Raw genomic sequence first — 23009 nt, 5'->3', positions numbered from 1 at the left:
GACTGGGAGGTGCTTTGCCCAGAAAACTTTTATGACCTTTCCCTGAAAGGCTTGACCCTGCGTCCCTTCCCCATGCAACTAAATGGTACTTCAATGAGAGGAGCCACTGATTTCAAATATTGCCTTGCTTGAATCCTCAGAAGCAGATTTGTCCTAATTCAGTGATGGCACTTGGAAAGTTTAACTTTGCTAACTTTCACATATACTTTAGTGCAGACAAATGGATTGTTCTGTTCGTATAAATACCAGCTATTACCTTTATTTCTGCTTTGACTCATATTCTGAATGTGAGTCAAGACTTCTTGATTGCTGAGCACAACTTTCTGAAAAATGATTCTTTGTAAATTAATGGAACATGTATGTGTGTGCCTCAGTCTGAAAATGTATTCAGGCTATTATCAGAGACAAAAAGTAAGCAGATTACAGGCTTACAAACATTAGCAAGGGACAAACCAAAGGAAATATATATTCAGATATTCAGTGTCTAAAGGATTTAGACATTTTGTCTGATTTCACTTCTGCTTTCTCATTATAAAGGTTAGCTAATTTGTTTCAGGGTACTTACCTGATCTTAGAGTCAGTGAAAAAAAAAAAAAAAAAAAGTTTTCTAAATAAAATGTAAACTTCAAATTAAATTGGCTTGATAGGCAAATTCAAAGAGCTTTAATTATGCTCAGTATGTATTACTTTCATATGCATTTTATGTAATCTAAAGCAATTTTATATCTTGCTTCTACATAGTGCTGTCATAACAATTAGAAGATCCTTGGGGAAATTCTCCCATGTTGTATTCAGATAACAAAAGCATTCTTGCAAAGGCAGTGGGACAGCATGTAGAAGACAACTGCAAGCAACAGGACTTTATAGCCATCATCCACAAATGTCCAGAGAAAGAAACCCACAATTTCAGACAGTGAGCAGCCATTAGAAAATTCTACACAATAAATCTTGCTAGTCCCAAAATTATGAAGAAACTCATTACAAACAACAAACCCAGGTTTTTCATTAGTACAGTGAGAAAATGTTAGTTAACAAAATAGAGGAATTTTCTTCAAGAGGTATCAGAAGTAAAGTATATTTACTAGCAAAAAGAACTACCACGTATTCATTTTTCATGGATAACATTTTGATATAAACATTAATGTACTAATTTTTGCTTATTTTAAAAAGCTGAGAACTTAGAAGACGTGAAATGTGCTTGCCTCAGAAGAGGCAAACAAAATGCCTGAAAAAAAAAAAAACAGTTTTCTCTCCTAAGAAAATAAGTGAGTTTACATTAACATCAAGGGCAAAGCAAATAAAAAAGGCAACGCATTAAAAGGAAATTCTTACTTTAACTTCCACTGCCTTTCCACCTTGCTCGATATGCCTCTCAAGATATTCAGAAGACAGCAGATCACTGCAAGAATAAGAAAAAAGAACCATAAACCTCATGAATGTGTTCTTGCACAGTCTCTCAGCAAGCACTGATTAAACATTTACATTTGAAAAGGGCAAAAACTGCAGGATACTCCTCCTAAAATGTTCTTAAAAATCACGGAAACAACCACCTCCAATGGAGTAACACAGTGCATGGTATACATTGATTTTTAATAGCAGTAGGCAGGAAGAGGAAATTGAGGGTATTTTCCTTTATGGAATGTTCAAAACCAGCACCTGACAATGGTTTTAATTCAAGAGACTTTTCTACTTGCTGCTTAAAGAGAATAGTAAGGAAATTAAATGGGGGAGGGAAAAAGAAAAAAAACAGAGAAGGATGAGAAACCATTTGCAGTCACTATTACAGCAGGCTGCATCTGAGGAAAAATGGCAGCTGCCTCCAGCAGACTCCCAAGGACACAACAGCCCAACAATAAAATGACCAAAAAGCCTCCTAAAAGTGTAGGCAGGATCACACAAAATGGGTAGATGAAGCCACCAGCCACAGATGCACAGCAGCACAGGCTCACAGCCAGCTGAGCTCAGCGGTAAGTGCTAAGGTGGGCGGCTGGTGCCAGGCTGTCCTGCACGGCACCCGCTCCTTTGGGCCCGTTCTCTCAGGGAGCCCTGCGGCTTTCATGACACCAGAAGAAAATTAGCTGGGAAACAACAAACCCAGCAACAAAAGTACACAAGGCTTTGGAGTAATAAAGTGAAAAAAATAATTAGACCTGAGGCAAATGTATATAAGCAAAATGCACATGGTATTTACCAAGACGCTTCATGCTACACCAGTCAGATCCTCTCCCTCATAAATTATTTTCTAGGCAAACAAATCTTCTACATCAGAATTCCACTGAAAACTTTCAGAATATTCACGATTTTACCTAGATGAAGTTTACATAATGACCTGATATTCTCCCACATAAGAGGTGACTGAACTGGAAAATAGAAAGTGGTAAAGAAAGGATGACACCAGGGGGTAGGGGGAGGGGAAGTCCCATAGTCCCATAGGGACACATCCCTGTGGAACATGAGGCTATGAGCACAAACTTTCTCTACAAAAGAGGCAAATTTGCATGTTGCTCTTTCAAACAAAAAATACACCTGGGGTGAACCAATCTGCTGAGGGAGGGAAAAGAACAATAATAACCTGGGCACAAAAATCAGGAGAGCTCTAATGAAACATGCTGATAACGCCAAGTTGGAAAGAAGAACATGACTGAAAAAAACTCCCACAGGAAAGAGTTGGATGGTGTTTGGGACTGGATATTAGAGGTAGGATCAAATTCAATTGAACAAACAGCAAATTTATGCACTTAAGGGCTAGAGGGAATTTATATTACGTTGTTTTGGAGGGCCTGGTTTATAAAGGAAGAGAGACGTGACCGCACTTGTCTCTGGCAAAATGATTTGCCAGATCAATAGGATGTCTTCCTGAAAAACACAACTGTCATCCCAGAATACATGAAAGAAGACGTATTTCCAGTCAAAGCGAGGTAAGATTAATATTACTGATTCTTCCAAATACTGTGGGCAGGTCCTGGACAACTTTGTTCAGAAAGCTCAGTTACCTGGAAGCAAATAGAGGCTCCTGGGGTAACTGGGGAATGGAAAGCTGCTGAAGTCTACCAAAAACTTGGATTGTGAGGGGATCCAAATGCTCCAGGATTTATAAACTGATGTGTAAAGGTAGCTAATTAAGCTCTAGAAAAGGCTGGCACAAACTTAAATGGACTTAGAATATCAATGAGTAAATGGAGAGTGGCTGTTAAAATAAAGGCTTCATATCCAAGTGCAAGCAACAGAGGCAACAAAAAGAGGGATGCTAATAAAGTTCTGAATGGGAGCATCCATGGGATAACTGTCCATGGAGGTGGGGTCCATCAGTCACAGTTGGGTGAGTTCACAGCTGGCTGCTGCTTGAGAGTAGGAAGTCCCCAGGCCCCCTCATCAGCAAGCCTTGAACCCACCTTGTGTCAGCACAAGCACTCATCAAAGTGCTTGGTGTCAGAACTAACACTCATCAAAATACTCTTGGTGTCAGTACTGGCATTCATCAAAGAGCACTTGGGAGGATTCAACAACCCCATGTTTTTGCTGCGCTAGGTAATTCGTGTCCCTTGTGAAGAAGTATGATGAGCTCCAGAGCTTATGCAGGGGAGGGAAAGCATCTGAGCAGCTGTAAATAGGGGAGGAAGAAAGGGTGAGTGACTCCTTTAGCTACTGCAGTACTGGCACAGACGGCTGCCCCCAGATTTGCCCTCCAAGACCCCCTTAATTCTGGCCAGGCCCATACACCTCTATTGAAACTAAAGAGCTGCTGGTGAGTGACCCATTATTGAGGAACATAGAGATGCTGTTGCTTGAGTTACTGATTACAATCGTTTGGATTACATTCACTCTCAGAAGTGAATGTTAAATATATATATATTTTTAAAGATATTGCTATCAATGTTTTTATGTTCTTGAGGATCATGTGTTATGTTCTTGAAGATCTGGAAATCATGTTCAGCATGAAAAAACAAACAGTGATTGTTCTCTGCCTTGTGCAATGCAAGAATGAGGAGGCAACAGAAGAGGTCAGCAAGTTCAAACCTAGTGAAAGGAGACCTTTTTTAAGTACAGTCCCTAGTTACAAAGTGGAGCCTCTTGCCACAGGAAGCCATGAAGTCTGTACTGGTTCAAGGTCGAAATGGACAAGTCAATGGAAGCAACTGAGGGCAGCTAAACACAAAAGTTGTGTCTGACTTGGAGAGTCTTTGAGTCCTGGAAAAGTGCTCTGGAGAAGCTTCTGCCTCAACATTTGACTTAGGCTACTGTGCCAGGACAGCTGGCCCCTCTGGCCTGGGCTGCTCTGCCTGTGTCCCAGCAGGGTCCCATTTCTCCTCAGGTCTGTGTAGGGTCCCCCAGTGTCCAGCTCCAGGGTCACCAGCAGTCAAAGCTCATGTCCCAGCCACCATGCCTTGGATGGACATACACAGGCCATTCAAGCAGTCTTTAGTTTCAAAGTAGGCCAAGACCTTGATACCTAAAGAGGTCCATTTCATCCTCATGCACAGCCTACTTTGGGGCAGAAGTAAAAGGAGGGACAAAAGGCTGGCAGGGGACCCACTGGCAGCCTCCCTCTTCTCAAGGTTCATCACGAGTGCCTTGGTTCCCAAAATGAGCCAGGCTGGAGGGGAAATACCATCAGGTCACCGATCAGCACAGATCCGGGGAATAAAGCCCAGAGCTTACAGACAGATGTCAGGTCTGAATTTTAAGATATTTTTAAAACATACCCTAAAAAACATGGCAGACAGGATACATGCAGGAATATGTTACTAGTAGGAAAAGCCACAAATTATGCCATGCTATGCTATTTTATTGTTATTATGACTCACTACATGGAAAGTATCATGAAAAAAACACAACACTCTCAGATCCAACAGTGCAATCTGTGCTATTGCAAACTAAGACACAATCTAATAATTATACACAATCTTAGAAATTTATGCCAAAAGATATGCTTCTCTCATGAAATCACCTCATATGTGGTAATGTTTTGTCTCCAGTAACAGTGAAGTGTGTAACTGTATAATTTCGGTGAAAGCCACTACCTCAAAACAAACAAAAATGCTATAGGTAAACACTTGACTAAAATACAATGAATATTGTTTAAGCAACATAAGACAATGAGCATTCAGCAATAAAATAATGTGCATTTCAACAGAGAATCATGCAACGCTTTCCTATGGTAGAGATGAAATCAGAATAGGTTAACTTGCCTGCCAATCTATCCTAAAAGCCATCTCTGTCAGTTTAGGTATTAGTTTTTGCATCAATTGTAAAGAAAATCTGCATGTGAGAATGTTAAAAAATAATAATAATAATCTTAGAAATACTAGGGACATAGAATATTGTGAAAAAAACATCTACACTACAAAAGAAAATACTACAAATACTACAGAATGAGATTTTCAGATGCATATACTGAAGCATTGAGACAAATTCTTTGAAAAGGAAAGGCAAAACCTGCATATGTTAAGATCTAAAAATAAAACATTTCACAGGAAAGAAGCACATGTGATCCGTGCCTTTTACAAGGAAAAAAAAAAACAGTTATGCTAATAATAGAATAATAGCAATTCTGCTTTTAGAATTCTGATATTTTAAAAATGTACACAAGCAGTGTAACTAGTTTTGTTTACAGCAACAGCATTTTTGGAGCATCATCCTAAGTCACAACCACATCAATCACACAGACCCAACAGCATGAGGGCCAGAACAACAACAACAACAAAAAAAAGAGCAAGCTCCTCCATTCTCTTCCAACTCTCTAAAATTGTCACAATAACAGTACACAAGAGGAGGCAGCCTGGGGGATGTTCTTAAAGAGAATGGCCCCAATTAAGGAAAGTATCCTTATCCATGACCACACATATACACGTGCTTAAATTCTACTTTGAATTAACTTGAATTAACTATGACATTTGGATACAAGGCTTACGAAGCCAAAGCCAGGACCAAAATTCCAGAAAAACAGATGAACTTTGGAAATATAGAAGTTGGCCAGCAGAAAGAGGCTGTTCCAGGCAGACGAAAAAAGAGGGAAAAAAAAATGTGGTGGCAAGAGAATAGAGGACAGAAAAAGTGAGTATTTAAAGAAATAGAAAAAGCAGTATTTAAAGAAATAAAAAAAACAATTGAGAACTTGAATCTTCTTTCAACTTGAAAGAAGAAGAAAGAGGCCATAAAAGACTTTGGAAAAGGCAACAGGTTTGTATTTGAATACAGAATGGATGAAAAAGGCAATTGCCAGCTTCTGAACAAAAATTAACTCTCCATATTTAAGAGACTATGAAGATGGAGTGCCTAAAATTTATGGGGGAGGAAGGGCAGAGCAGAAATGATGGGGAGCTCTTTAGAGACCACAGGAAGAATTACAAACTTAAGAAAGGTAGAAATAAAGAGAGTTAAAAATCACAGTACTAAAATACAACTTTGTTGGCACATCAGTGTTATAATTGAGAGGATTGACTGCCTTCGTGATATCTGATACTGCTGCTGTGTCTTATGAGACATCTGGGGAATTCTTTATCATTTTTTCTGTCTGTTCACTCTGATTTCTATCTCCGCAACTCTCGGTTATGTACACCTGAAATTTCAGATTACATATGGTGTCAGAAAAGGACATCAAATGAGAGATCAGAGCTGAGATGCATTACTGAAAAGTAAGATAGAGTTTTAGCTGAAATCAGCAGAAAGGTCTAGATGGGTCGAACTCTGGTAGGAAAGTGTAAACAGACAAATGGAGACATTCAGGAGAAAATAATGGGTTCAGGGAAATGATGGAGACATTGATAAGAGAAAGATACCATATCAACTGCACAATTAGTGATAACCCGTGTTGCAGGACAAGCTGTCAGAAGGGAGCCTCCTACTCAAGAGGGCTGCAGTAAAAGCAACGAGCACTCAAACGAAATATTTTCCCTGAGTTGTGTACATCCTTTACCAAGCAAATTAGAAAGGTCTAAATTATAACTCAGTTGTCTAAGGGGAAGTTTAGCACTTATATAAAATATTGTTGTAAAAGATGGGAAACTACCCAGTATGTTGCTTGCAGAAAAGTGCTGAAAAACTCCTTTTATTAGCAAGACTCATAGATATGTAAGGAATGACTATGGAAGGTAATTTTTTAGAAGAGCAGGTTGATTGTTTAGAAGGCAGGTTGATTATTATTATGAAACAAGGACTAAGAAAGTGGAAAAGCAGATGAGAGGGAACAGAAGGGATGTTTCTGCCTGCCAGTCAGTAAGAGTAAGAGGGACTAGGTGCATTACCTGGCATTACACTATGGTCCTAATACAATTTCACTATCAGCAATGAGACAACAACAACAACAACAACAACAACAAAAGAGAGAGCCAAAAAAAAAACAGCATGATAAACTCAAGAAAACCAGTTGGCTGGCAGATTTCTGTATCTGACTAGCTAGTGCATGTTAATTCTCCTTTATCCTCAGGACGACCCAAACACCTTCTCTCTGCTCATTCATGATCTTCCCCTGCACTTCAGGGGGCATTAGCTGTGTCCATACCGCACAAATGTATCTGCTTCAGTAGCCACGGCTCTAACACTTTCATACAGGGAAAAACTTCCCCTCAAAAGAATTCCTGAATTTCTGTTCATGTGGGTAGTTAATGTAATCATTGTAGCTGTTAAATTTGCCAAATGTGCACCAACATTAGTTAGCTTCTCTTAGATTTCACTTTGCCTATGTGATGACTGGAAAAAAAAAAAAAAAGAAAGAAAAAAAAAAAAAAAAAAAACAATTGAGAAAAGCAGTGCCGGTTCATGCCTGCACAAACTGAAGCTTCTCTTAAAAAATACATATATGTATATATTCTCACTGTGCTTTTCTGTTCTTGCTGCTAACAAGTAAGGGAGAAAGAAGTAATTTTGTAACATTTCTACTTTTACTGACTACTAAAGACTTTCTCTAAAAAGAAATTGCAAACTTATAAATGTCCTCAAGGGATTATACACAAATGCTGAGTTGTACCAATCTCAATCCTTTCCTGGAGCTTAATTTCACATTTCAATAACAATGATGCAAAGCATGAATCTCTGATGAAGTTTTTTCCAAATAATAACATTTGCTCAAATTCTTCCTTTATGGGACTTCTCTCTAAGACCTCTAATTCCATTTGACTTAAAAATGCACTTAATCCCTTTATCCATTAACAGCCAATTTGCCTGCAGGACACTACATTAACTGCCCGGCATCCTCCTGGAGACACCAAAGTGCAGAGCAAGGCTGCAGCCCCGCACAGGGCCTCCACCCCCAGCATCAGACAGGAAGCTTTACAGCCCCAGTACCTGGCTCATGAACTGCGTGGGTTTGTTTTACTGGGTTGGCTTCGTTTCTCACTGGGAAAAGATTTAAGCAGATTGAAGACACTCTTGGTGAGTTTCACTCAATTTCTATTACACACATGGTTCCTATTGCTGGAGAGAGGGACCCAACAAAAACTGAGGAAAACTCATAAAGCCACGGTGGTGGCTCTAAGGCTCAGGCTGGCACGGACATATCCTGGACAAGCCTTATCAACATGAACTGTTGTTGCATCCAGCTCTCACTGCCAGAATGTATTTTGTGGTGTCCATCTGCAGTTACTATGCCATGGACTTTTTGACCCATCCTTTTCAGCCTGTGCAATTCAAAGTCTGATCTCCTAAATGATTGAATGGGCAATCTTATGAGAAATTTCTTACTGTAAGATGTGGCACATAATGATGAACAGCTACTGCTTATATTTTCCAGGAAAAAGTATAAGAGTTTATACTTTAAGTTCTACAGCTAGGAAGAGACATACTTATTAATTAATCAATTTACTGACAAATTAATCATTTACTGACTCATCATATTTCACTACATTTCTTTTCACTATTTTTTAATGAAAACTGAATATAGGTCCATACCCCAACAAAGTAAGAATAATAACACACACTAAGAGCAGCTCTGAATTCACTATTAATTTCAGATTCCATTTTTAATTGGATTTTAAATGCAATGAAATTATTAATGTTACTATTTCTTGCATCAGTATTAGTACTTATTGACACATATGATTGAAATTGATAAAATAAGTTATTTTAATTGCTAAAATATGTTATGAAGTTATTTTTAACTAAATAAAGTATTTGAACATATTTTGTGGCACAAGCACTGCAAGGGACACAAATTCAATACAGCAGTTAATTCAGCCTGCTGGTAATGAAGGAAAGGTGATTATAGTCTTCTCTTTCAGGGCACAGGGAGACTTCACCCACTGCCCCAGCAAGGAAGCTGCACCCCTCCATATCTCCCAGGGGAGACACTGCTACTCAAGATCCCATAATGATAGACTAGAAACTTAAACAAGAATAAAGAGTAGATGACAGCTGCTTGCAATAAACTTGTCAGGCAGAAAGACAAAATAGGATTTTTCTAGCTTTAAGATTCTCTTTTTACAACCAGAGTTGAGGTTAAGGTTCACTTGCTCTGCTCTTTACCTAGTTTTCCTTACGGTCGTGATGGCAATGCAAGTGTCAATAAGCCCTCACTCTGCTTTTGCTGATGAATAATTTACACCAGTATATCTTCAGGCAATTGCATTTTTTTCTTTTCCAACAGAAATTTCAGGAGTCCTACTAAAACGAGTAGATATTTTTAGACTGTGTTCATACCACTACTACAAAGGAAAGACAGTTTCCTCAATGCCATTCTGCTCATATGCTTATTTCTTTAAAGGCAGGAAAATCATAGTTAATTTTAGTATTTGAGAAGATTGTAAATTCATAATAAAGGGAAGAGGCAAGCACACAAGAGGCACAGGCTACACATTTTCACACATTTTTACACAAATCTACCAGGGAAGTTTAATGTTTAATATGCCTCATGTTTAATATGCCTCTTTGTTTATACTCTATGGAAAATTACACTTCCCAGGTAATTTCTGTTGTGATTTCAAGCACATTTCAACCCAAGTCTTCATTCATATTTGTGTACTGTACATAAACACTATATTAAAGGAGAAGATCTGCAAAACTAAATGCTCAGCTGTTATAAAACATATCAGCCACCTCAGTGTAGCCCCAACATGACTCTGTGCTGTGAAACACAAGCACATACATTTTGCATAGAACACCTGCATCATTTAGTTAATGGCAGTCACTAAATATTTGTTGCTTTCTTCAAGATTTGCCCTCAAATTTTAGTTATTGTATATGTCATTTTGCCTTGGAGCAAAAACCTGAATTATTCCTGTACTCATGGGCATTTCTATAACGTTCTCTTAAAGTCTTTACAGAACACAAATACTGAAATCTCTAAATACTGCCCTGGGGAGATCAGGTGCTAGCATTTTCCTCTACACTAAAAAGTTGCAAAGCATCTGTTTGCTTTAGGTGCCCACTTTGAAACATCGCAGAATCTTTTATTGTAGAAATACAGTATTTTTTTCTTCATAACACATTTCAAACATGTCCTGCCCGACACTCACTGGATTTTGGACAACCCAGCTGCTCTTGGTGTTCTTTGGAGCTGATCCCAGGTGTCCTGCTCAAGTGGCACCTGAAGAACGACAGACAGTCCGTAGACCGGGAGGTGCTGGCACCACTTTGGAAGACACTTCTCCAGGGCCATGCAGGAAATCCCTGCCAAAGGGCCCAGGCACCACCACCTGCTTTTCCCAACCTAGTGATGGACAAACTGGGACTCTCCAGCAAAGTGCCACGTTGCCCTACTTCATTCACAGACTATTTTATTTTGGCAACAGACAGATAGCAACTGATTACAGAAAAAAAAAAAAAAAAAAAAAAAAAAAAAAAAAAAAAAAAACAGAGAGAGAGAAAAAAAAAAAGAAAACAATTCAGCTCCATAAAATAGGATTACAAAGGGGACAAGCTATGCTCTGCTCAAGTTCCTGCCCATCCTGTCATCTCCTTCCAAACTTCTCATCACCGTACCTATCTCAGGACTAGAGGGAATGGCCTCAAGTTGGGCCAGGGAGGTTGAGGTTGGATATGAGGAGACATTTCTTCTCAGATAGAGCAGTCAGGCATTGGGATGGGTTGCCCAAGGAGATGGTGGAGTCGCCGTCCCTGAGGGTGTTCAAGGAAAGGTTGGACGTGGTGCTTGGGGACGTGGTTTAGTGGGTGACGTTGGTAGTAGGTGGATGGTTGGACCAGATGATCTTGGAGGTCTTTTCCAACCTCAATGATTCTAGGATTCTAGGATGTAGGTCCTCTCTCTATGCCCCTGCTCCTCCACTGTTCCCCAGCCCATCACCCTTTGCACCTTTGCACAAGCGTTGCTGCTGCTTCCCACTTCTGCATGATGCCAAGGAAGACCTGCAAAGGAGTCAGTATCTCTCAGGGCTGCATTTATAGTTTGGCAATAACACAAAACACATCCATCCAAAAATGTGCATCCTTCATGACAGCAAAACATTCCCCTGCTGTGCTGCCATTTTTTCCAGACGTGCTTAGGACAATCACCTATTAAGTTTGTGGTTACTTGCTATTAGAATTTGCATTTTATCCTAAAATTTGAAATGTCACTCATGCCCCAATAAATGTTTATGTAGTAATCACCAAGAAGAATATCCACTGAGCAGTTTGTCTTTTCATATAATTAGAAAGTATTAGCACACATATTTGAATTGAAAAAATATGGAGATGTTTGTTTTTATTGTTAACCTAATAAATGCATCAACTGTGCAAGTACCTGAGATGCTTCAGAAAGGAGATTAGAAAAAAAAATGGTTACCCCTACTTTTTCTTTTGTTAACAAAACAAACCTGAATGACCCTCAGAAGAGGGCTTCCCTGAAAATAGCTTTAATTGAAAAGATGGAAAACCTTCAATTTGGAAACTAGTTTCTAAAATTTATTCTGATGGGGATAACCTGCTAGAACTTCAAGAAGATGGAAATGGGCTTGAAACTAAAAAGACATTGAAAAAAAGCCTGTTACTGGTAGAGGGGCTAAGGAAAAAATATTCTTGATGTGAAAAATATCTACAAAAAATATCTACAATGGTAGGCAAATTAAAGAGCAAGAAACTAAAATTATAGGAACCTGCTCTAGCACTGTAATCTCTCTCTTTTGATAAAGAAGGTGCATTTTAACAGCACAGAACATTATCTGGATCAGAAGTCAAAGGTCTCATACTGCATTTGTGGGTGAGGTGGAATTTCAGTCTGAAACCATGCAAAACAAATCTAAATGCATAGGAGGAGAGACAACAAAAGCAGTCTCTTGGAGAAGCAGTCTGCATTAACAGGAAAATCTCCCAGAACATCCACACATGACAAATGGCACAAAACTTTGTAGAATAAAATTCATCACTCATCTTAAAAATGAATGAAGAATGGAGGAACAGGAGTCCCTTAATTATTGAGCCCTCAGGAGCCAGATCCTGAGACAACACCAATCACTTAACCACCATCCAAGGAATTATCACAGCTCCCCATGCTTACAGTCATCAATCTTCATTTAGCATGTACAATGCAGGAGGACAGCTAGCTTTAGAGAGAGAGAAAAAATCCATTTCCTAATGCTGCTCCAAGTAGGATTTGTCTGGCTTGCCAGACAACTCTGGCATTGCTGATGACCCAGCAGGATACTTTGCCTCCCTGTTTGTTACCTACAAGTAAATCATCCTCTCTAAACTCAAAAGGCACTTCAATTTGGAGAAGAGAGCTGAGGGTGATGGCAATAAGATAAAGGTTGACAATATTATATGAGCCATAGAGAAAATTAACTCAAAGATGTCAGTCACCTAATTCACATCACTAGAATAAGGAAACACTTGAAGAAATTAGTAGACCAATTTAAAACAGATCATTGATGGTGCTATATCACACAACAGGTTGTGATCATGCTTCCACAGGAGGTTGCACTGGCAGATGGCATCCAAAGTTATCCCCAAAAGGAGTTAGAGAAAGTCACAGACAACAGTTTCAGAAACAGATACTAAAAGGCATATGCAGGACTCTCCTCCTGGCATAATTCATCAAACAGCCACCAATATTGGGAGGGGGTGGTGGAAAGGACCCAGAAAGTGGACAAGCCCATGTGCTCTTTCTTTCACAGCATCCCCATCGCCAATACCAGGACAGATGGGCATGGCATGACGCAGTTTCATTTCTTTCATGCTTAATCGCTGTCACTGATCCTTTAGGATAAAATGAATTCAGTAATATGATATTTTAAAATTACATTTCTATCCAAAGACATTTAATGAAACTCAGACAAAAAAAAAAAAAAAAAAAAAAAAAAAGTGCTTATTTGATGCAAGCTGTTTTCCACATATCAGCACAAGCTTGCTTTTAAATACCTGGTTCCTAATCACATTGCGTACCCTACAACAGCTGCATGGAGCAACAGCAGTCAGCAGCACTCTGCCAGCTGCCTCCACTGCAGAGACTGGTCCACAGCCCCACGTGCACACACCAGGAAGATCTGTTTCTGAAAATGCAGCACTGACTGTTTTTCACCTACTGGTGCATTGATTAGACTACAGCTCAACTCATACTGACAATCCTACACCAAAACACCTGCAGGGTTCACATATTATACACTTTTTTAATGATACATATCACATCCCTTCTACCCCAGCACCAGTTTCACTCCTCTATTTACCAAATTCTCCACCTTCATACTCTTTCTCAAAGACAAACAAATCCTAAATTAAGGCTGGTGACACTGGTATGTGCCATAACCATGGCTGGTTTGTAAGTAGTAAAAAAAAAAACAAACACCACAGTATGAAATCACCAGCATCATTAACAGCTTGCATACATCCACCTAAAAAGGTGCAAGGATCAGTTAAAAAAAAAAAAAAAAAAGTTATAAACAAAAAATATTAAGATTTATAGCTGGTTCATTCCTATAAGGTTGGTAGAAATTATTTGACTGATGCTCTGCTGCTGCCATCCATTTCTTATATACATATGCATATCTGAGATCCTGTATAAACTACATAGGCATATACATTTATGCAGCTTATATATTCTACATGCCTGGGAGGCATCTGTCAGCAATTCACTATGCATTATAAATCCAATTTACTTATTTGTCTTCTCTTGCTCCTCCATCTTTTTCCATCCCTTATTTCAATCATTCCTTTTCCTACCCCTTTATTCTCATCTTCCATTTCTATCCTGTCCTAAATCAGAAGCAATCCATTGCTTTGTCTGCAGAATTCTGTTTAGAGAAATCTAGTTTTAAATTCATACAATTAGAAAATAGCAGACTACATGCTAGCTCTCTTGACTCAGATCACAAACCAAATTGCTTTCTCCTTCATGCTCACTGATGTGGCTAACGTGTTAACAGACATTTTCTGAATTTGACATATTTTATTCAGCCGTGCTCAAAAATAAACCACCTGCAACTTCTCTCTCTGCCACCTGAGCAGCAGAAGTGATGTATCCTAGGATCGAAAAACTGGCAGGGTCAGCGCAGATTGGTCTTTGGCCCAAGCAGCATTCTTCCCAAGCAGTCTTAAATTTGAACCATTGCCCTTACACCTCCAGAACACTTGCCACTGACTTCCCTGAAGGGGGTTAATGGTGTCAAAGACTCAAAGTCTTCCTTTTGTTATGATGCAAATCCTTATGAATGTTTTGTCTCTTCCTGTGGCCTCTCAGAGTTGCAGATGGACATGCCTTACATATCCATTAATAAAATCAGAACAGCTTTATGAGGTAGAGACAAGTGTCCTCTTCTGGACAAAAAGGTTTCTTCATACACGAGCCTGCCAACTCTAGTTGTCACTTTTCAAAGGACTAACAACCTCCATCTTTTCCCCATCCAGAATTTACTTACCCTTTCTAGGACTTTTTTCCAGGATTGTCGTGTTTTCTGTAGGTCAGGCTGAGCACCTGCCATCTCAGCTCTGGTAGACTCAACAAATGGTATTTCCTGCAATTTGTCAACTATCTGGCACCAAGCAGTTATGTTTTGAATGTGGTGCAGCAAAGCACTACAGCAGCATTGCAAAGCACATCTTACAGGAAGAGTTACAAGGTACAACCATGAAAGCAGCTCTACCAGGTGCACAAGTGAGCAGGGACATATTTGGCTGTTCTGCCACATGCCTTGTTTTCCTCTAAGAGCTCTATGTCCATGTCACTCTGAACAGCTGAATGTAACTAGGATGAAAAGGTAAGTCTGTTTAGAGTTAATTTTCACCAAGTGACTGTATAGCCAGATCCTTGTTCATAAAATGTGAATGTCCAAAAGTGCAGAGCAGCTGCAGACACTTTTAAGTGCTACATAGCAGTACAGTAAGAAGCCTTGAAAGGGCAGAAATCCCACCCTAAAGAGCACACAATACAACATATTCCCTCAATCTTTGACACAAATACCCTGAATGGCTCTGTCTACACAGCACTTCTTCACAAGGCCTCTGACTGCAGAAAGCCCACTGATGTTGGGCAAAGGGACAGGGAACAGAGAGCTCAGCATCACTCCTGTGTGCCACCACCTCCCTTGCACTCCTGTCCTTCTGCCCAAACGTGGCACAGGCTGCCCACGCAAGGGTCCGGTTGTGCATCCAGAAATGAGATGCAAAGCACAGCAGGCTGATTAATGGGGTCTGTGGCTGAGAGCAAGCCCAGCGTCTGTAAAGGCATTCAACCAGCCAGGGCTGCAGTCACATGCAGGTGGCTCTAGCTGTGATCCGCATCTGAGCATGGAGCTGCTTATAATTAAAGTTCTGCTTCAGTGAATGATGAGTTTGAATTTGACCAAGCATTTCTACAAGAAAAACTACTTTCAAATCTCCTGTCATCTTTGCTTGGCGTCTCAGTAATTTGCTGACACTGTTTTAAACAGGGAGGCACCCCACCTCCTCACTTGGCCTCATCCTGAGTTAACCTGGTGTCCCTGAGGAACCTCGACAGCTGAGCAAAGGTATAAATGGACATTTTAAAGAAACAAGGAAATCCACTGCATCATCTCCCTCCCTGCTCCATGCTGCTGAGCCATGGGGAGCTGGGAGGCTGGTCCCTATGGGATCCCCCTCTGTGACATGTGTTCACCATCCTAAAATCAGGTGGTGGAACATCCCCGGGAGGACACACCAGGGCCTCAGCTGAGAGTTCAAGAGCCTCTCATTCACAGCAGCGCTCATCAGTTTTTAAGCAACATCATGTTTAGTTTTGCAAACACTAATTTAGATAATGGCACCACTGTTTGTGCCTGTGTCTCACACTAATGAGCACACGTTCAAGATTGTATTTTCCTCTTTAGCATGGAAATGTATAAGGATACCATTATTATCCTCCTTACAACGTATTTCTAGAGTCTTGCTCAGTTCTTTAAATTATTTATGTTTCCAAAAATAATCCTTCTAACACGACATGAATTACTTACAGTAAAATCTGAATTCAAGACTCAGGTTCTGCAGTGCAATGCTTTTGACATGCGAGCATCAGGGAGGCTAATGTGGCTTGCAGAACAGGAGAACGCATCCAAAAGCTCCACACAATCTCGTAGCATGTAATTCTGAGCTAAATGTAAAGCAAAACAACCTCCAAGGAGGTTGTTTTTACGTTACAAGAGTTACATGCATAGATATCTAATACAGACTATTTTTCCCTCACAAAACCAGACAGACATATTTACAAACATACTAGTAATTAATACTAGTAATTAATTAATAGTAATTAATCAATCCTGCAATGTGTGTTGTTTTTTGTTGTTTATTTATTTATTTTTCTTTTTTCCCCACAGGAATAGTTTCAGTACTTCTGCTTAAGACTGCTGATATGACTGAATTCTGCAGCATTGTACCTTAATATTAGGAGATGAGTATTAAAAGGAAAGTTAGAAAAATATATGCAGCTGTTTCTTAAATCATAAAGACATGTGCAGTGTTGATTTCCTTACAAGCTAATTGGTTGTGCACATAGCTAACAGTGTTTGGGGGGAGGTGATGCAACCTCAAACATTGGCTGGCAAAATTAGAAACATTTATAGCCTTATAGAAAAGGTAATTCAAAAGTAAAGTCCCTAAATTTAAGGAAAGCCTTAATGGGAATAAATGTGTTTGTCCATTTACATTTGTTTTGCTTACAGACCAGTGTTGTGTGGAGATGCACGCAACTTTGCTCCACAGCAACCAGAGAACGAGAGCATAACAACAGATAGAAGATGTCTGAGACACCTCTGACACCCTGCAAACATGTTCTCTCTTAGTGCTGGTTTTTCAACAAATGTCTTTTTACCAAAATACATATATATATTCATGTATATATATATATTTGTATATATATAACTTTTCCAAACTGAAGCTTTAATCAGAAATGTAACAGATTACACGATTTTTCTTTTTAAAACACTTATTGTGAAAGACCTGCACAGCCCTGTACACTCAGATTCACAGCCCTGATTTGCTTGTTTCTGTACTAAGTGTACACTCGTCACTGCCCTTCAGACTCTGGGGTTGGCATCAACAACTTCATCATTTCCATTCTGCTGTGTAATGGATTCATTGGAGCAAAGAAAGCAAAGAAGAAACTAGCCAGAAAATGTTTGTATAGCTTTGATGTAACAGGCTTTGTTTTAAAGCAAAGAACCTGCTGTAAATTATCTTTCCACTTTGTTCCCAAATTGCCATTTTCTCTCCAGAACCTATACACAACATATTTTGAGCTGCTGAGTATTTATTGTATTTGTTAGTAAAGCAGAGGGTATTAATACATAAAACTTTTAAAAATCAATCCATTTCTGTTAAACAACACAATATGGAGATATTGGGTTTTTTGGAGATATTTGTGTTTTTTGTTTGTTTGTTTGTTTGTTTGTTTTTATCTCATTTGGAAATTTGAGGAGAAAGATATGTAAGCATTAAAACATTCAAAACAGGAGAACAAATACGTGGATGGGAACCCCAGAGAGATACCTGAGTTTCATAGAAACTTACTTTGTGGGAATCAATGGTTTAACCCAAATGGCAGGTGGGTGACACTGCAGAACAGATGGAAACTAGCTCTTCCAACATCTGTGTCATCATTGCAAGAGAAGTTTGGGCTTTGCACAACAGCTGAGTATTTTGGGTTATAATAGCAGAGCAAAGACCATTTCTGCCTTACAAGAAGTGCCTGCTGTCATTAAAATCTACTGACCTATCTTACGTTTTCATATGAAATATTTTAAAGGGAAGCAAAGTTTAACAGAGCAAAGAATAACAGAGCATAGCCCTTTTCTAAACACAACTGACTTTCTCCTCATGGAGATACACAGTCTCTGGCCTACAGACAAATTTCTCATGGCAAGTTCCAGCATTTGCAAAGCTTGTTTCATCTTGGTACAACACACCCTGCAGCTTTTCATTGAGGAAGCCAGGAAGAGTAACATAGAAACTACCCACATATGTATGGCTTTGTATTTTGTATTGAAATGCTTGGTTTTAAATCACATTAAACAGAACTCCATTTAGCATCGGAAGCACTAGCAAACTCCTGAAATGCCATGATACGTTCTCTACATTGTCTTAATCCATATCTCCAGATAGTAGAAAATTAACACTTACTTAAACTAAAAATAAGATTAAGCGTGTTCTCCTTAGCTCAAGCATCCGTTGATAAACTATTTCACTTTTTAACAGCTCACAGCCTAAAATGCTCGTTAGTTAAATAATGCATTTGCAGAATTAATATATAACAGCAGGAAGCACACATTAAGGACAAGGTGAACAGAGGAAACGTTTTCAACTTAGAATGAGGTAACTGAAAAGCAGGAACTGATATTCCAGATACTGTAATCTGCTAGAGAAAGTTTTCTTACACTTGGTATTATGGTATTGTTCAGACATAAAGTTCACACATCAGTCCTCACAATTTGAATTTGCACAAAGTGAAGGTGCCTAATTCCCATTTCAGTGAGTGGGAGTCGAGGGCACTCAGACCCCAAAAGAAGTAAGCCCCCTGAAATGAGACACCATGCATGCCAGCTTAATTTCACATTACAAGAACGCGTCTATAGAAATAGACAGGTGTGCGTGCCTGAATTCATGTATGTGTTTTATCCTCCATTCACAGAAAATGAAATGGAAGGTGACATTTATTCCAAAAAAAAAGTAGAGAGATCACTCTGTCACCTCTAGAAGGTGACGAGAGGTATAGACAGACTAAAATTTCAAAGGATGTGAGCACTAGGCAAACATGGTAGGTGTCCCAGGGGACAGACACCACACTCTCTCCTCCTCTTCCACCACCCCCCTGAACCACATATGCCCTGAAGCCAAAGGAAGCTTCCTAGGCTACCTGGTCTCTGCTCTGCCTCTTCCTGATCTTAACACAGTCTAAGTATTTAAAGACTTTTGCCCAATGTATGTTGCTGTAATTCTGTTCAGACTGCATTTCTAAATATCATAATTTTGTCTTTTCCAGTCCTTTTCATTTCTTCTCTCTGTGTATTTTAAAACACAAAAAGTACCTTCCAACAAAAGCACAGAAAGTTCTGCTTTGCTACCACCTTTGTCACCGCCTTTGTGGTGCTGTACATGGACCATAAATAGCACACATGCTTTACACTTTTACCACTACAAGTTCAGTTCACTAGTAGTAATACAACACACAAATACCAGACCCCTTAGTCAAATGAGAAAACATATTAACATTTTTTTCCGAATGGGTTTTCTTCCCCAAGCAATCCCTTTTTTAATCTTCAAAGATACTTAAATAAGAGAAACACATTAAAATAGAATCTTATTCATCTTGCCTGAATGAGCAACTTGTTGTAAAGCATCGGAAAACAAGTCAAAATAAGCAATTATTCTTTGCTACTTGGCCAGTTGAGCCCCAGCGATTTACTCAGGATACAAATGCGTATTTTAGCAGTACTATTGATATGGGTTTATAAAAGGACACGGAAAAAAATCGTGAGTTACTATCCCAGACTTGCAAAATATCACTTCCAAAAGAACAATAACACTCTTGTCTCAAATTCTAGTTTTTCAGAGCTGTGCATCAAAGAACCCTACACTATGACTGAAGGAAAGTCAGTGACTGAGTAGTAACAACATGCCAGATAACGAATGAAACACAGAATGCAATATGTTTTTCAGGAAGGAAAAGGAAAGCTTGCAAAAAAAGAATACAACCGAAGAATAGTGAGCACACAGATATACTAGGTTGCTGAATTAAAATCTGAGAAATTGTTTAAAATGTTCTAAATTATGGTTTGGTATTTTTGAGGCAAGACTTCAAAAGCTTTTTCAGTATTTTAAAACATGTTTTTGTTTTCCTTTCCGTTACTGTTTTTCATCCAGCAAGGAAAAAAGAAACTATGGCCAAAGAAATCCCAAACACTTTTTTATTTTTTCCCCAGAAAAGCTGATAAGTTAGATAAGATTTTGGCAAACATACACATTATTTTTCCAGTAGAAAACCATCATATCTTTACATAATTATTTATTCTAGTTTTGATGAGAACACAGGTTATCACTGGCAAGCCTACTTTAGAAGTTCACAGCACGGTTCACAAAACTCCAGAACCAATGAGACAGAAATTCAGCGGAAACGACTGAGACTTTTAAACATTTGTCCTGCAGACAGAAGATTTCTGCCATGACCTGACCAGAGGTCTAGGCTAGGACTCTGAGGTAGATTTGAGCCTCTGAGATCTTCACAGACTAGAAAGCTTTCCATTTAAAAAAAATAAATAAATATACCAATAGCAGGCTATATTTTAACCTACAGTCAAAAAAAAAAAAAAAAAAAAAAAAAAAAAAACTTTTTAAACCATGTTTATGCATATACAGAAAGAACATATGAAAGAAATCCCCCCAGCTCACTAATCATAACCAAACAGCACCACTGAAGAAGCCAGAACTGTAAGTGCAAGATGCCACACGAAACTTATCCTAGCAGATTAGTTAGGGATGGAACACAGGCTTAAGCAGGGCGTAAAATCATCCTCAGTGTTCTCTGCTTAAATACGTAGTTTTCATCCATATCAACTTCAGACCGTGTCCTGAGAAGGGAGCTTCCTGAAAATGGACACTGCTGCCATGAGCTTGCAACATCGCAAGGATTGGGAAGCAAAAAGAGAGTGAGGGAAGACTTCCTGGCAATCCTGGGGATGGTTTTCTTTCTTGGGAAAAAAGCCCACCAGACAAAGACCTCTCTGAGAATGAAGGGATGCACTCCATTATAGCTTTAGTGCACAGTCCTGCACTCAGACTAGAGACTGAGGGGAAGGATTTGTCCTCAGGGTTAACTTGGTGTTTGGTCTAAAGCATATTTCTGGGTTAGAAAATGAATAAAATCTTACAAACAATCCATGACCCAGAGATACAGTTCATCTAAACAACTGTTAATGCCACTTGAAGCCAGGCAACCTGGGAAAGCCAACATGGAGCATCCCTTCTGTATCCAGGCCATAGGATGGAGTTCAGAAGACCACCAAGTGCCACTTCATCAGCAGCGACAAGCTTGAAGATGGAGAAAAGGATGGTGCAACTCTGTGAAAGACTCCAATGCGAGGAGAAAAGGGGCAGGGAAACAGGAAGGAAAGAAGAGGCTCTGGAACAGCTGCAGACCATATGGGCATCCAGAAACATGGTCATCCGCCAAAACTGAATGAGAGGCACAGGGGGAAGCATGCACCATCTTTTATGTCCTTAGGCTTGCAACATAAGGAAAGACAAGACACATGTGCACCCTGTGGGATTTTAAAAGGCACAACCCATCTACACTGACTTTTTGAAGTGCACATGCACATGCAGTAGCATATGTGGACAAATACTTGAAGAAGATGCATACGTGGAATCCTACAACAACAAAGTACTATATATTTTGCAGGATGAAGTCAAATCAATCCCTTCTCCACATGGAATCTTCACAACATCTACAAGGTGCACTGTACTGGAGTCATGGATATTTAACTCCAGCCCTTATTCACCATCATTAATATGCAAACCAAACACCATGTTCTGCAATCTCTCTCCCCAGATTCTTTCTAAAACTTTATCCCCTTGACAGCAAACCATGAGCAATAATCCTGTAAAAATGCATGCGCTACACACTTCACTTTATGTTTCATTTTTCAGATTAACCACGTATCAAAAATAATCACTGCTGTCAATCATCAGCCCAAAAATCCATTTTAAAAAATATGTTGACACAAGAAGGTGTTACAAATATTATTCTTAAAAGCATTCTCTGTGTTGATTTCAGGTTGGTGATTATTTTTCTCACTTCTATCAATTACTGAACTACAACTAACATACTGGTAGACCTTTAATTTCTCTAAACCCTGTAAGTCATCATGACTCAATGACAGACGTTTGTTAATTACTTTTCTTTTCCAAGGACAACCAACAGTAAATATGTTTTATATTACAGATTCTTGAAATTTAAAGAGAGACAAAAAGAGAATTCTTACCATGAAACAGGTCCAATTAGCTAACCATTTCATCCAAAATATCTCTGAAAGTATTAATGTGTCTGAAAACCAGCACAGAACTGCAATTTTTCAGACAACTAAAGTGCAAATTATTTCCAAATGTACTTGAAAAAAAATGTGTTATATCTTTTCACTGACTTGAATATTTATTACTGTCTACATGATGCTATAAAGGCATTTGACATGAGTGAAAGGGAATAAAATTACAAGATTGATGCTAGATCCATAAATACTCTGCTCCTTTCTCCTTTCCCCATAAGATCATTACAGTACACCTTTTAGGAAACAGAGGCAAAAAGATCACTGAAAACAGACGTTCTCCCTGTTAGAGATCTCATTAGCAAAAGTAGATCTAGATGACATGAAGAATGCTGCAGACCAGAAGCCCCTGGTACATTCTTAATTTCAGTGTCTTGCCCCATCTCTAAACTCCCTGCTTGTGTCACTGCTGGGCAGACTGGGCTGCAGCCCTCCAGCTCAGGCTCAGAAATACTTTGAGGTTAACACTTAAGAAGAACTGAAATCAGTTCTGCAGTTCCTGCCTCCTGGCACAGTTCACACACAAGCAGAGGCTTCTGTTGCTTACACTGGCCTCATGACCACAGAGGTTACAAATCTGTGAGCTGCCAGGACAATTAA

At 39.2% G+C, this 23009-nt stretch overlaps 1 protein-coding gene across 8 annotated transcripts in view; it reads right to left on the bottom strand.

Annotated features, from left to right (window-relative positions):
• The window catches only part of ADAM22 (ADAM metallopeptidase domain 22), a 134865-nt gene that overhangs the window by 70367 nt on the left and 41489 nt on the right, over positions 1–23009 (bottom strand). For all 8 annotated transcript variants that reach the window (XM_032181626.1, XM_032181629.1, XM_032181628.1 and 5 more), the window contains exon 4: positions 1333–1399. In XM_032181626.1, coding sequence (XP_032037517.1) covers positions 1333–1399 — 67 coding nt within the window. The remainder of the gene's footprint in view (positions 1–1332; positions 1400–23009) is intronic.

The sequence above is a fragment of the Aythya fuligula genome, chromosome 2 (assembly GCF_009819795.1).
Source record: "Aythya fuligula isolate bAytFul2 chromosome 2, bAytFul2.pri, whole genome shotgun sequence".
In the NCBI taxonomy this organism is placed as follows: Eukaryota; Metazoa; Chordata; class Aves; order Anseriformes; family Anatidae; genus Aythya; species Aythya fuligula.
This window is presented reverse-complemented; position numbering and strand designations above follow the sequence as displayed.